The sequence below is a fragment of the Rhipicephalus sanguineus genome, chromosome 9 (genome assembly GCF_013339695.2).
Source record: "Rhipicephalus sanguineus isolate Rsan-2018 chromosome 9, BIME_Rsan_1.4, whole genome shotgun sequence".
NCBI lineage: Eukaryota > Metazoa > Arthropoda > Arachnida > Ixodida > Ixodidae > Rhipicephalus > Rhipicephalus sanguineus.
In genome coordinates, this window is record NC_051184.2 from 68,582,173 (window position 1) to 68,596,974 (window position 14,802).

General features: G+C 45.8%; 1 protein-coding gene across 1 annotated transcript; it reads left to right on the forward strand.

The window, feature by feature from the left end:
• Positions 1 to 811: 811 nt before the first annotated feature.
• LOC119405625 (neprilysin-1) lies at positions 812 to 13,990 on the forward strand. Its single transcript, XM_049419465.1, has 6 exons — positions 812 to 845; positions 2,235 to 2,324; positions 4,133 to 4,329; positions 6,604 to 6,798; positions 8,344 to 8,430; positions 13,895 to 13,990. The coding sequence occupies exons 1-6, from the start codon at positions 812 to 814 to the stop codon at positions 13,988 to 13,990; spliced, it is 699 nt and encodes a 232-aa protein (XP_049275422.1).
• The last annotated feature ends 812 nt before the right edge of the window (positions 13,991 to 14,802 follow it).

Below are 14,802 nucleotides of genomic sequence, written 5' to 3' on the forward strand. Positions count from 1 at the left end.
ATGCTCACTTGGGCCTGACGTCATCAGGGTGCGTTCAGTTGCTGCGAAAAGCGGCAAGTCATGTCGTAATCGCGCAGGTGCGTTAAACGGGAGACGGCGTTAAACCTATTCCGAGGGCAAGCGTGACCACAGAATACTCATTTTAGCTAGTGGTATATTTTGTTTGTTTATATTTTTGTTCCTGTGTTTTTTATGCCTTATTTTTTCATACTGTACAAACGTGTAATTCCCCACTCCGGCCAATCCCTAAATAGGGCTGAAGTGTAAATAAATAAATAAATAAATAAATAAATAAATAAATAAATAAATAAATAAATAAATAAATAAATAAATAAAATCAAAGTGAATGGATGGCCTCCGAGATTTGCGCGGCCAAGAGTGGATCTTAGGAGGCTGTGTCCGCCGTATTGAGGCTCATTACGTTCCGCTCATATGACGGATGCTGTGCTCAGCCTTGTTAGTGTGACATACTAACAGTAATTAATGAGAACTAACAGGCAATAATGCCATTTCCTTGGCAATTTCCTTGGCATTATTGTCTGTTAGTTCTCATTAATAATGTGTCTGACAAAGAAAAAACAAGCCCTTAAAAAGCAACTGAAGGACAGACCCACATGAATACACAGGAAGACACAGGAAGTTACCGCTCTTGTTGTGTTCTTCCTGTGTCTCTCTCCTTCAAGCGCCTACTGCTACTCTAATTTGCGTCGAGAGTTGTGGAAGCTCCGTCACGCTAAAACGACGTTGCTGAAGAAGAACCGGAAACGGGGTGCGCTGCTCGTTAAGCTCCGCCCAGTCAACGGCGGCCAAAATGGACAGTCCGCTGTATGGACCGTTCGAAAATGGTACCCCTGGGACAGGCACAATGCCCTTTGTCGCATCCTCGGTTGCTTCTGTTCACATCTCTTTCATCGTTAGCTCAGCATATTGTTTCATTGCTAGCCCAGCGTTTTGCCATAAGCGTTCCGACGCCACGCTACTTAGCCGCTGATTGGTTCATCAGCGTTGCAACTCCAAGTCACGAAGCTGAAGAGAAGGTCACGCAGGGACTTTACCAAAACCTCCGCATTCCGACCAAAGCGACCGCTTGCAGCATTTCGAACGCACGACTTCTTTCACTCGCTGTTATGAATTCGCCGTTACACTAAGTGCGATGTCCATAGTATTAGTAGTTCATAATATTAGTATGTTCTGTAGCTTACATGCTTCGGAAAGTTTGAGGTTTATATAACCTCAGCTACTTCATTTCTATACGCTCTGCAGCGAAAAAAACAGAAAACAATGGTTACCGAAAAGCAAAAATGAACAAGAACAACAAAACTGAAACAAAACGAAAATTACACAACAATGGACAGTTCGCTTGCAGGAGTTCCCTTTGCAATAGAACGTTCACACGCACAAATTTCTGTTCAAGTTCTACCAACAGTAGAAAGAATAACACATCACTTCGTATATCGCTACGCACAGCTGCCCATCGCAAGCTCTCATACAGTACAGTGTCCACTAAGATGTCTTTCAGGAAGATGTTCTCTTTTTGCGGAAGTTGCTTTCAGGCCACGGTCCAAGTAATTTTTGTAATGTCAAGGAGCTCCTGTCCGAACTTGGTAGCTTTTTCATTAACGTTTTTCTTCCACTTACGTACCTTGCGCATTCCAGGAGAATGCGGCCAACATTCTCATTTTCATTACCACAGCAGCATTCGGCTGAATTGGGCCTTGCACAGAGTGTGTTGCTGGGCTAGTCTCAGAGCTGTGAAGGGCGCAAGCTCGGGCAGGACGGTGAAGAAGCCGCATGGCATGCGCTAACTCGCAACTAACGTTTATTTTGATCATACAGCGCGCATAGACAAAGAATCGAGAGATTAAAATAACAGCGAGCTGAGCCAGTTGGTAATTATTCATATTAAAGAGACAGGGCGTGCAAACACGGACACAAGACAGAAGTCAAGACAGGTGTCTTGACTTCTCTCTTGTGTCCGTATTTATACACACTGTCTCTTTAACATGAAGCGAGAGGGTTGCGCAGGCAACAATGAACATCGGAGGCCAGGAATAAATTGATCTCTATTTTGTATGCATGGCGTGTTTTCTTTTGTTGTTGCTTTTTGTTTGCTTTTATCTTCCTTTCACCTGCCGTTTTTTTATATTGACGTCACTTCCGCCTGCTCTTTCGTGACATCCGTCAGCATTCACAGTATGAGAGCCGTAAATCTGTGCATGTAAATCGTCTTACAGAGATACTCGGCGAGATACCTGTTCACAGTGGCTGGGGGCAGAGCGCCACTCAAAAGCTGGCCATCGCGTACAATGCTTGCGTGGCCAATGGTACGTAACAGTAACGCAGTGTCTTTGCGACTGTATCTTCGAGCCTTTGATTGTTTCCCCTCAATGGTTCTCGTTGTGCTATCGCAGTTAAACAAAACGTGAACAGCGGCAAACATTCGGACTGGTATAGTGGGCGCCGTCCAGTCATCATCACGGAGAGGCGCGCACGTCCGGTTTGGGAGCACTGCACGATCCCCCTGTAATGCGATATTTTCGCTTCGGTTCTAGTTCTGATACGGTGATAACTAGAGTCTGGGTGGGCATGCGAACCCCTTTTGGTCGTTTAACTTGAATGTGCAGTTCTGCCAAACAGGATGGTGACGACTGGACGGTTTGCACTGTACCGTTGCGAATGCTTGCCGCAGTTCGTGTTTCATTTGATGCTTATAGTACCCTACAGAAGTTGAAGCTACGAAGCTGTTGTATCCGATTACCTTTAATTCTGGGTCGCCTCTGGCATCAAAGGTTTTCTATTGCTTACAAAAATGCCAAATGGGACGAGTTGGTATGACATTATGACTTAACCGTAATAGCGCAACGCAGATAATTATTAGCATTATTGGAGAGAAGCTGCATATGGCTAGGAGAAACTAAAATACGTCCGTCCTATGTGCGCGGGAACTCCTAGCGCGTATGTGCCGGAGAAATTGGGCAGGGCCCACTACTCACCACTGGTCCTATGAATATGACAAAGGAGCCGTCCGCGGGCAATAACGTACGTGCCAGAGAAATCGGGGCAATTCTAGTCTATGTCAGTTTGATGAAGACAAAAAATAGTCTACAAGCCAAGGTGGCCCTTGGTCGCGTCGACAAGCACACCCGCTCATAAATAGGCAATGTTCGAGAGTCATGTACTATCTTTCAGTAGCGGTACATGCTGCACAAGGAATCTGGACAGTCTAACGCAAATTTACCGTTCAAGTGATACGAGGCGGGCCTAAACTTTTTGCCCGCATCCATAGAGCCGTTGCCTGCCGTGGACCACGCCATACCAACTAGCATACTCTTCTACCTTGCAAATGTTCATCTGTAGCATCGGAGAACCTACAAGGCGCATATGACGACTGCAACACGTCCGCAAGGTCGCGTTACCTGTCCGTCCTGTGGACATTCTTGCAAACGCTTGTCCATCACTGTGTCTACACGTCCCGTCCTAAGGGTCAGGTTTGTACGTCCCCAGGATGGATTGCTTGCAAGTCCCTGCGGTGGTATGGACAGTTCATCCCGTGGACATCCTTGGGGATGTGTGTCCATCCCTGTGTTCACACATCCTGTCCGCAAGGTCACGTTTGTACGTCCACAGGATGGATTGTTGACACGTGCTTACGAACGTTTGTTCATTTATATATGTGTCCCCACATCCCGTCCTCAAGGTCACATTTGTACGTCCGCAGGATGGAAGACCTGCGGGCGTACAGGATGAATTGCTGAGACATCCTTACGAACGTTCGTTTATCTATGTGTCCTCACGTTCCGTGCGCGAGATCATATTTGTGCGTCCAAAGGATGGACTACCTCATGGACGTACCCAAGGTAGATTGCTTACAAGTCCCTGCGGACATATGGGCAGTCTATTCTGTGGACGTCCTTGCGTAAGTTTGTCGGCACGTCTGCGGTATGTGTGGGAACAAATATGAACGAAAGGCCATTTTAGGTATGTGTTCGTATATTTCACACCTGTGTTGTGTCATTATAAACCATAAAAGTTGAAGAAATGAGCTTCGTGAATGCAGTGTATATTAGAACAAATGCCGTGCACGCATGTTCTGTAGATATTACTGATGGTACGCAATTCTCTCGTGTAACAGAGAACCCCGACCGGCGAAGTCTGGACGAACTCAAAGCGTTATTAGCAGAAAGCGGCTTCGAGAAGTGGCCCCTTGTTAGCAAAAATAAGAAGAACCTTGGCGACTACAATGCGGTGCTGCTCAAAACTGGGATGGCACCACTCTTCAGTATGGGCGTGACAAGAGACACAAAGCACCTTTCACGCAACATCATTGTGGTAAGCTTACTTGCTAAGAATTTCGGTGACGTTCGGAAACGCTTTGCTCCGCAAAGAAATACTACAGGCCAGAGGCGCTGTACAGGCACATTTTAGCTATATTATTAGGTCGTGGGGTTTTACGTCCTAAAAACACGATATCATTCATAGAGACGCCGTAATGGAGGGCTGCGGAAATTTCGACTGCCCGGCGTTTATTAACGTACACTTAATCTAAGCACATGGGCATCTAGCCTTTCGTCTCCATCTAGATGTGGCCGCCGTGGCCGCCGTGGCCGTGATTCGAGCCCGCGACCTTCGGGTCAGCACGAAAGAACCGTAACCGCTACACCACAGCGGCGGGTCATGTAAAATATGCTTCCTGTTTCGTGTCGAATTTGTCGGATTTGAAGCAGCCAGCGATGATTTTCAGAAGGTTCTTGTTTCTGTTTTGTTTTTTATTTCCTATAAACACAATGCGGGTTCCACTTTTTATTTGATAATTTACTCGTCTCGCTCATACATTGCCGAGACTTATGACTTCATGGGTATTTAGTGCAATAACAGTTTACCGGAGTGATCACACGTGTATTTTGTAACTGCTATTTTTATTAAAATTTATACCATGAATAATAATGAACGGGCGGCAGTACTTCCGTTTAACTACAGGCTGACTTCCTCATTTTGCAAAAGTTTAGTATTATTCCGCGGCACAATACTATCTTGAAACTTCAGAGCTCCACATCTTGCTTCCCAGTGCTTGCCAAAAGTATCGAGGAGATTGCACAATCTTGTTTGTTACGTGCAGATAACTGGAATCGTTTTTGATAAGGATAGATGTCCAGCGTTCAAGCAGGAACTCAAGCGAAACTGCGCAGAGGAAAATAGATTTGCTGAAGTGTAGAAACAACAACAACAACAACAACAACAACAACAACAACAACAACAACAACAACAACAACAACAACAACAACAACAACAACAACAACAACAACAACAACAACAACAACAACAACAACAACTGTTATGGGCGCTGTGCACGTTGTGCGAAAATAATTTAGGGCACACATAATTTGCGAGAATATCTTCTTTCCCGCAATGTTTTTTAGCTACACAGCCTCGAATTCCAATACTTTCATTCTGCCGTAGTTTTTGCGACACACAGAGTGATTCTTTAAATTGAAATGCGGCGGCTAGAACCTGGAATCGAACCGGCATCCTCTGTAGTTGCCAAGCTATCACGGCGGATGTCCATGGTAGATTACTTTTAAGTCTTCAACTTACAAATTGCAAATACTGCTGCCCTCATTAGTTCGAAATACTACTGCCCTCGTAAGAATTACGCATGCCTTGGATGAACGTGTAGCCATGAGTTGTTGATGCAACATCGCTGCTTCCACCTACACTCCAGAAAAAAAGATTCTTTTGACTCCTTTCGGGGACTTGCCACGTATATGACTCTCTATAAAGAGGCACATCAACTCTCTTTGGGAGTCATTATACTCTCTTCAGAGAGTCATATATACGTGGCAAGTGAAGATTCCCCGAAAGGAGTCACACACGCTCTTTTTTTTCTTAGAGTGTAGACGAGGTCACCGGCATCGCTGCAACTGAACAGTGGTGTCCCAATGGTTTTGACAACTCGGCTATACGCCCCAAAAATTTACACTTTTGGAGGTGTCAAGTTTTCCTATAACACCCTTGTCCTCACGGCTATAAAAATATTTTATTACTCTCAACAGATTAATGAACGATATGTACGAAAAGGAAAGACGTCGTTAAAAACTGTAGTAATTCTGACCAGCTGGTGGGCATATGATAAGTTAGGCATATGATAAGTGGTAGCTAAGTTATTTATTGCACATGTTGGTAGGCCGTTTACAGGCATAATCAACTTTATTTGTAATGGTAAGGCGGTAGTCAAGAAAATTACATTTGTTATGGCCTAGGTTTTGATCTTGCCCGGTATACTGGAAGGGATTAACCATGGGACAACGAACCATCCTTTAAACACTCATAAAGGTAATAAAATGACGTATTTTTGCTACGCAACAATAATCGTCATTTCTCTCGAGGGCTTTCCTTGCTTCATCGCCGCGCACTTGGTAGTTTTCGCTCACGAATGATTAACTAGAGACGTGAAACAGCATTTTTCAGAGGTACGTAGCGAGCGCACACTTTTGAGGAAGGAAACGCAAGCTAGCCAGATGACGGTTATTGTTGCGTGGCACAAAGACGCTCCAAGTACACCCGTTTTTCTTAGAGTTTGTAAGAACAGATTGTACTTGTTTACAGTTGGACCAAGTCGGCTTCTCTCTCATTGGACGAAACGAGCTCATTAAACCGAAGAAGAAGAAATACAAAAGAAGCGTGGAAGCTTACAAGGCTTTGATCAGAACTGCTCTGAATGTCATGAATCCGAAACTGAAGCCTGCTACTGTCAGCGACCTCACAGAAGAAATATTTTCTTTCGAGAGCCAGCTAGCCAAGGTAAGAAAGCCAATGAAATCAGCTACTACTAGCGTATAAGGTCAGCTGAAACGTACAGCGTGCTCAATGTCACTTTTACTGTAGGAACTTTTCGCCTGTCAAGTTTCTAAAATTTTGCGTTAGCCCTTTGTGTCTACGTGTTCTCGCGCGTACTTGATTTTTGTTCGTATTGGATTTCAAATCGCAGTAATCTTATTTTATTGCAAGTAAACTGACGCACCAAGCGAAAGTTCACCGTCGGCGTGGCCGTAGCCGTGATGTTTCGTTTAAAGTACAGGTGCGATAAGAGCCTATAGCACTCCGGACGCGCCATACACTGTAAATTCGAGTGAAAGAACGCGCGAGGGCGCGCCTTCTTCGCGAGCGATGGCAGTATATACAGAAGGAGAATTGAGGTTCGTGCGTGTAGAGCAAAGAGGGGTATAAATGTATGTGCGTCGTAGGGGGAGGGGTGTTGGGACCCCAGCTTGCGAAGTAGGTGGAAGGACTGAGCGTGCGCGTCACTGCCCTTTGCGGTGAAGCGTGAATGAGAGCGGTCAATGCGCCTTGTTTTGCGACGGCTGCAAAAGCTCATCACGCCGAGGTGACTGGTCGCCTAGTGTGTGACCAGTCTTAGCTACGACTGCAAACCGTGACCAGCTGTCGTTTCATGCGGTCAAGAGCGCAGCGCGCGCAAGCTGACCACAAAAGGCGAAGGAACGACAAACACAGCGCTGACCTCTCACCTTTAACAGTTAACTTGCGTTGGGCTGTTCGCCACAAGAAAATAGTTACAAGAAACTGGTTAGCCCACGTGTAGTGTCCCTCCTTTTGCGTGCTTCTATTGCTCATGCACTAAATGTTCTTTCGGTGTGTTACCACGCAACAAGGTCTAATGTATACCCGGGTGAAGTTCATTTCTGGCACAAATGGCCATTCCGTATGTGTGCGTAGGGATCCCACAGCCTTCATGACGCTCATTGCTGTGGCCAGATGCCGTGCGCGGACTTGTGCCTTTCGTGCCCGCAAACGTCTTGCCGAAGATAGTAATATGTGGGATTCTACGTGGCAAAACCACGATATGATTATGAGGGACGCCGTAGTGGCCGTAGTAGGCTCCGTAAATTTGCACCATCTGGTGTCCTTTAACGTGCGCTCACGTCGAACACTACACGGGCCTCTAGCATTTAGCCCCACCGAAATACGACCGTCCCGGCCAGTATCGAACCATGACTATCGGGTCAGCAACCGAGAACCGCAACAACTGTATCACCGCGGCGGACTCTTCCCGAAGATGTCACGTTGATATGCGGAGGCTGCAACCTGTACTTCGTACATTAGTAGCTCAGGTGTTGTGTCTTTCTTTTCTCACTCCTACGTTGCTTATGCATTAAAAAATTCTTTCCGCGTGTTACGTTACCAACAAGGGCTAATTGCTTTTCATGAATATATACACTTTCGCTTAGTGTCTTAAGTGTATAGTTACCCCGTATCGAATATGTAGCCATGTAGCCATTTTTGGGGCATTCAATGATGTAAACACTGAAGACTTCCATTACGTGACAGATGACTGCCTCTAAGGAGGAGAGACGGGACGTTCTTCGACTCTACAAGAGGACAACACTGCGAGAGCTCGAGAGAAAGTTTCGAGGAGTAAGTATGTGAGCAATATCAATATGAAAGGAATTTTAAATGGTTCGACCGAAATTGGCATGGCAGTCTTGACAGAACCCCATCCGAGCGTTTGGGTTTTATAGTCTCAAAACCATGTTGTGATTATGAGGGCCGCCGTAGTGGAGGGCTCCGGAAATTTTGACCATCTGGTGCTCTTCAACGTGCACATAAATCTGAACACGCGGGCCTCTAGCATTTCGCCTCCATCGAAATGCGGCAGGGATTCGATCCCGCGACCTTCGGGTCAGCAGTCGAGCACCGTAACGACTAGACCACTGCGGCGGGTTACAGATGAATTCTAGCAACTGCAGAAATATTGTTCAGTGTTAGTCTATCTTGATCTCGCAAGTATGTGTTACAGATTGTAAAGAATGTCGGGAGAAATGAAAAAAAGAAAGTTGTGATTAGCAAGTGGAGAGTTGCGGGCTCTAATTGTGAATTTAAAGCACACCTGTAGCGCTGGAAGCACGATGCAATTCGTTAATTGGTCGTGTACATCGTAAAGTAAATTAAACATAGGAACCATGCGACAAACCTGCGCGTTCCCCGCGAGATGAAAAGCTGTCTCTCTCGTCGAAACTAAAACGGAATCTGCTTTTTCTTTTTTTTGTGGCCATCGATTTCGTTAAGATAAACGCTTCCGCCTAAAGTAATGTATTCGATCCCGCTGTTTTACCATTCGCGATATGCAAGGTGCAATTATAGCCGTTAGTGACTGTTTTGTTTAGGAATATTGCTTTGGATATCGCCCACCATGCGTAAGCGAAGCTTTTAGGAAATATTTCACTTAAAGGAAACTATTATATCCCCCCCCCCCCACACACGCACAGACACACACGCACACATACACACGCACACATACACACGCGTGCACACGCACACATACACATTCATAAAGAGGGCTGGCGCTGGCCGTCCTGAAGGCGATATTTTCATAGAGGCATATCAAGACTCAAGTTTAGGTAACTACTATTGTGCTTCGGTTTTCAGCTGCCGCTGCTGGACCTCCTGAACCTAGAGTTCAAGCTGGTGAACATTACGCTGACCGAGAATGAACCAGTGGCCATTATGGCGGAGCGCTACTTCGCCTTGGCAACAAAGTTCTTGAAAACAGTGAGCGCGTAAGTCTAGCTGTGAATGTTTCGGGGTCGTCCAGTAGATAATTTCTGCTATTGAACTTGATCAGCGCCCGAAAAAAAGAATTAAGGGCTCCGGACACCTACTGCACGGATAAATTTTGCCTCAGCGTCAATAATGTGTGACAAAGCACAACAAACTGAAGAAGCATTAAGGGAACGTATATCCAGCCAAAATAAATGATACAGAAAACTGTTAAGAACAACGCGGGTTTTCCAGGCTCTGTTATGTCAGCTGTAGGGGAAACACTCTTACGAAAAATGAAGGGAAGAAAAAGCGCCCAAGGATACGATAATAATTGTTGGGGTTTAACGTCCCTAAACCACGATATGATTTTGAGAGACGCCGTAGTGAAGGGCTTCGGGAATTTTGACTACCTGAGGTTCTTTAACGTGCACGTAAATCGAAGCACACGGGCCTCAAGCATTTTCGCCTCCATCGAAAATGCGGCCGCCGCCGCTGGGATTTGATCCCGCGACCCGCGGGGTCAGCAGTCGAGCCCCATAACCACTAGACCACAGTGGCGGATAGCGCCGAAGCATAGCCTGAGCAAAGAAGATCCCAACTAGTTCTCTATACGCACAGAGTTGCGCATGGCCTGAAAAAACTTGGAGGACGCTTGAGCTTAGCCTTCAAGAGGAACGCGGTAGCGTAATCGGGCCTTGTGGGCATCGTCTTCTCAATTGCTAGCCTAGCTTCGGTTCTCGGTGCATGTTTCAACCATGCCACAAGGAAACGAACGTCTGTGCGCGTAGCAATGGCCGTTTCAAACTATCCTAGAATGCCTACTGCAAATACATTTGTTAAGTGCCCACTAAGCAATAATTATTCGTCTTGCGAATCAGCGAAGGGCCTACTACGCGTCCGTAGGGCAACACGCGATCCTACGCAGCTGCTCACTCTGTTGATGCTTTTGCAGCTGATGATGATTAAATATGTCTGAGTGCTTTGTAATGGGTGGTGCTTTAAAACCCCCACTCGTTGCGCAATTCACATGTTTTGACGCCTGGCGCGATTCTACGCTTCTGCCACGCAATATTACATGCGTTAAGGAGACTCCTTCCACTACATGACATTCATATAGTGTTTCTTTCCGACGCAGTTACAAGCAATAGCGCAGCTCTGTGGTAGAGCGCCTGGTTGCCACGCAGATGGCCTGGGTTCGATTCTCACTCAAACCGAAGTTTTATATTATTTATTTTATTTACATCTTTCTCGAATTTTCGGTTATGGACAAGATGATATTTCGCTTACAGCCAATGACGCCGACACCGACACCGGAATTTCTGCGGAAGGAGCTCATTAACGATATTGCGTTTAACGCTGTCGGGTAAATGGAGCTTTGTGAACACTACAAAACATAAGAAAAGGAAATGGGTCGAATTTGGCCCTTCATTGTAAAAAGTGCATTTGTGACCTGGTGCTCGATCACATCAAGGTTTTGGGCAGAAGTCGCGTCAAATTTGCGCGTGGAATACTTGAGGCCTTTCTCATTGCCAGGAAAGGCGAAGCGCATTGTAGTCACAGCTGTGTGACATGGGACAACGCAGAAAGGAGCAAGCTTTTATGCAATCTTTTTTGTAATCTCAAAAGGTGTAGTAAGAATGGCTAAGGTTCGGTAATCTATGAGATATATAGCAGATGCACGTGTGCTTTGCATGTTTGGTTGGAGGTTTTTTTGACGATGTGAAGGCAATTTTACTTGGCCGTGTGACCTCGGACTGTATATATTTGAGCGTTGCTCTTTCGAATAAACATTTTGTAGTCCAGCCGCTTTGCAGTCTTCTTCACCTTTTCCTGTGACCGTTTATTTTGGCCGGATATACATTCCGTAAATGCAATGCACCAACTTGCCCAGCAATGTGTTATACTGAAACTGGCGACGCAGGTGCCATATAAAGAAACAGCGTTTCATAGACTGCTGTTGAAAACCATGTACACTTTGTCAGTAGAATGGGAAATAGTAAGCTAGGAAAAAGAAACAAAATAAAGAAGAGGGGAAAAGAAAGAAACTCGCGAATCAAGTTTTACAAGAAAGAAAAAAGAGAGAGTTATTCACCGAGGAAAATACAATGCCTCATGAAGTTACGATGCAAAAGTTGCAGGAACGACGAAGTACTTGCGGTCCAGCTATATAAAAAAGCGGGGTTATCGTAGGCTGTGTTGGCTTAGTTTTGGCTACAATTTCCGGTTTCGTAATAGGGTACCGAAAGTTTTGCGTAACTAATCATCCTCGGTTGGTGCCATAGTGCGTACATAAAACGATAACCACTCTTTGTGTTAGCGTTGAGGCCCCTGTTTTTTGAAAAGATCCTGTGCACCCAAGCAGCCCCAAAAGTTATTTGCATTGATTCACCCCCATGTCACCCGAACATGGTAGTCTTTATGTTCAAGTGATGCAGGTCACGTCCAGCTGTGCAGGTCACGCGAAGACATAGAGAAAAAATGCAGTGATTGTGCCAACAGATCGAGCGTGAAAGTTGACAGGAGGCGATCAGTGCCATCAGTCGCACAAGTCACGAAATAACGAAAGCAACCATCACTGCCCCTGCGCCATCTGGTTCCTTGGAGCGCTAACCACAGTTAATTGCGTTGGTCTGTCGCAGTCACCCATAGCCTGTTCAAATGACCCCCGTGCGCGAAGCAGCCTTTGATATTCGGTCAACTTACATTCGAGGGCACTAAAAGCGCCGCGCGTTAGGCGGCAGTCCCGTGGTATTTTTGAAAAATTCGCGCGCTTTAAAGAAAGGCCAGAAAATAAAATTAAGCAATGGAGTTATCTTACCATAGATTGAAATATTTGATGTTTCTGAACAAGCACTACAACTTTTGTATTTCAGATTTTTCTGTAGAGTTAATATTTGGAAAGTTCATTAAGCATTCTTTATTAATTTCCGAGCTTGACGGATTGGCAAAAACATTCTGACATGCTCTATATGGCTCAGAGCAACACTGCCCTGACTGGGGACGCGTAGCGCCTGTGTTTATTATTTTAATACTTGGTGCTTCTTAGCTGAAACACCCTCTATGTACTGCAGATGAACGTTGTGGCATCTCACCTTTCTATGTTCAATACGGAAACGTTCTTTGCTTAGGCTTCCAGAGAAAAGAGTGTTTATCTTTGTGCGTGTATAAAACTGCGACAACGTAAAATTAAAATATGAAAGCAGGGCGGTAAAGTTTCTACAACAAGTAACTACACTGAGCAAAAAAAAAATAGAGTAGACTGGTATAGTTTTGCCACAAGTAACTATATCATTGAGTTAGTGAAAAAAGAAAGAACACAGCAGCTTCCACCACTAGTGACTCTACCATACGCAGAAAAAGAGCAGGGCGCTACAGTTCTCCACCAAAAGTAATCGCGTCATACATTTAGCGCTTAGGGAAAGGAAGCCGCTGCAGTTTTCCAGTTCTCACAAGCAATATCAAGTTATGGTGATGCACAATCTGAAAATGCCTCGGCGGAGTGTTACGGTTTATTGGAGTTTTTGTCTTCGCTTGGTGTGCCACGCGGCATGACGTCAGAATGATATTAAACATACGCGCACAGGCCTACATCTTTACATTTGGCTTTGCGAAAGCTTTACGAAGAATGAGTCTCACCTTTGTCCACCTCTAAACACAGCCATGACTCGACAACGCTTCTGATACAACTAGGTTTTCTTGGTTTTGACAGAAATGTTATTAAAGTCGCCCTGCAATTTTTAAGCATGGTCATTAAACGCTGCCGATCCCCATTCGAGGCTCCTGAGAGCACGTGCACCAAACGTTATAGCGCTACATGCGGCCTGGAATTCATAATTAATTCTCAAAGTGAGCTAGAAATCGCTCCCTCTTCTCTCGACAAACGATGCCATAAACCCGAATGGCAGCGCCATAAACCCAAAGAGCATGGCTATTGGCTTATTTGAGCATCGTGATCTGCCTAGTTACCGCGGCCGCCGCGGGACGGCGCGACGTGCCCGCTCGCTTGCTCACTCGCGATCCCACTGAAAGTAACCCGCGCGTTCGAGGAAAAAAAAAGGAACGAAAGTGCTCAAGATAATGACGCACGCATGACGTAACTCCTTTGCCCTGTGCCATCCCTTCTTGCTTAGCTTCCAGCGCGCTAGTCGGGACGAAATATGAGAGAGAGAGCTTACAGCGTGCTACAAATCCCTGTATATCCGCTCGTACTTGTCGGATTCTGTAAGTTCTTGCGGCAGTCGATTGGTGAGGCAATAAACTCTTTTAATGAAGCCGTTCGAATATTACCTGTAAAAGAGTTGCAGGGCTCCTTCAGCGTAAGTTTTACCGTTGTACGCAGGCGGGCTTTGTTCAACTACATGGGTTGGCGAGCGGTGCTTATGAGAGCAAGCCACGCTTCCAAACGATTCCGCGCAGCCAATCTGGACTTCAGTAAGGCCTCCACGGGACTGATGAAGGAGCCTCCGCTCTGGGAGACTTGCGCCAAGCTGCTTTCATCCGCGATGAAAGAAGTCGTTGGTCGTCTCTACGTCAAGAAGAAGTTCACCGCACACGCGAAGGAAGACGTAAGCCTGTTCATCCTGTTTGCAGGAAAATTCCCGTGGTCTCTTATGCATCCACCTAAGACGAGTCGAAAGGCCTATGTTCTTTTTTTTATCACTATATTAGATTGATGACCCCACTCCCACTTCCGAAAGCTTTCTGAACCTTACGTGGACTTGTACTGCCTCCAGGATCGGAGACACTGCAATCGCTATCTCTTTATCTCTGCATCTAGATTTCAAAGTTCCTGATCCTTTACCTCAGTGTAGGGTAGGAGACAAGTTCCTTTTCTTTTTACTGGTTAGTGTACCTGCCTTTCCTCTCTCTCCTGCTTTTTCGTTCCTGCACCTCACTGGGTTTTGCGCTGCCTACGGAATCGGCCCAACTTCGGCAAAATCATAATCTAATGTGAAGACGTCATCATGTGACGTCACGTGATCTTACTTCATGACGAAGTCACCATGAGTAATGCAAAACATCATCATGTCGTGATGAGGTCACATGGTGACGTCATCACGTGATGATGATGTTTTGCATCACTCGTGTTTAGGCCGACGCCGATGGTCCATTTTCGCGTTCGATGAAGCATCTAAGGCTTTCGCCTTGAGAGGAATGGCGGAAGATTCAAGGGGTTCTGTTGGAATCTAACACACACCACGGAGGTCCTTCCCATCTTCGTCTTTCACGCAACGCTCCGGTACGCAC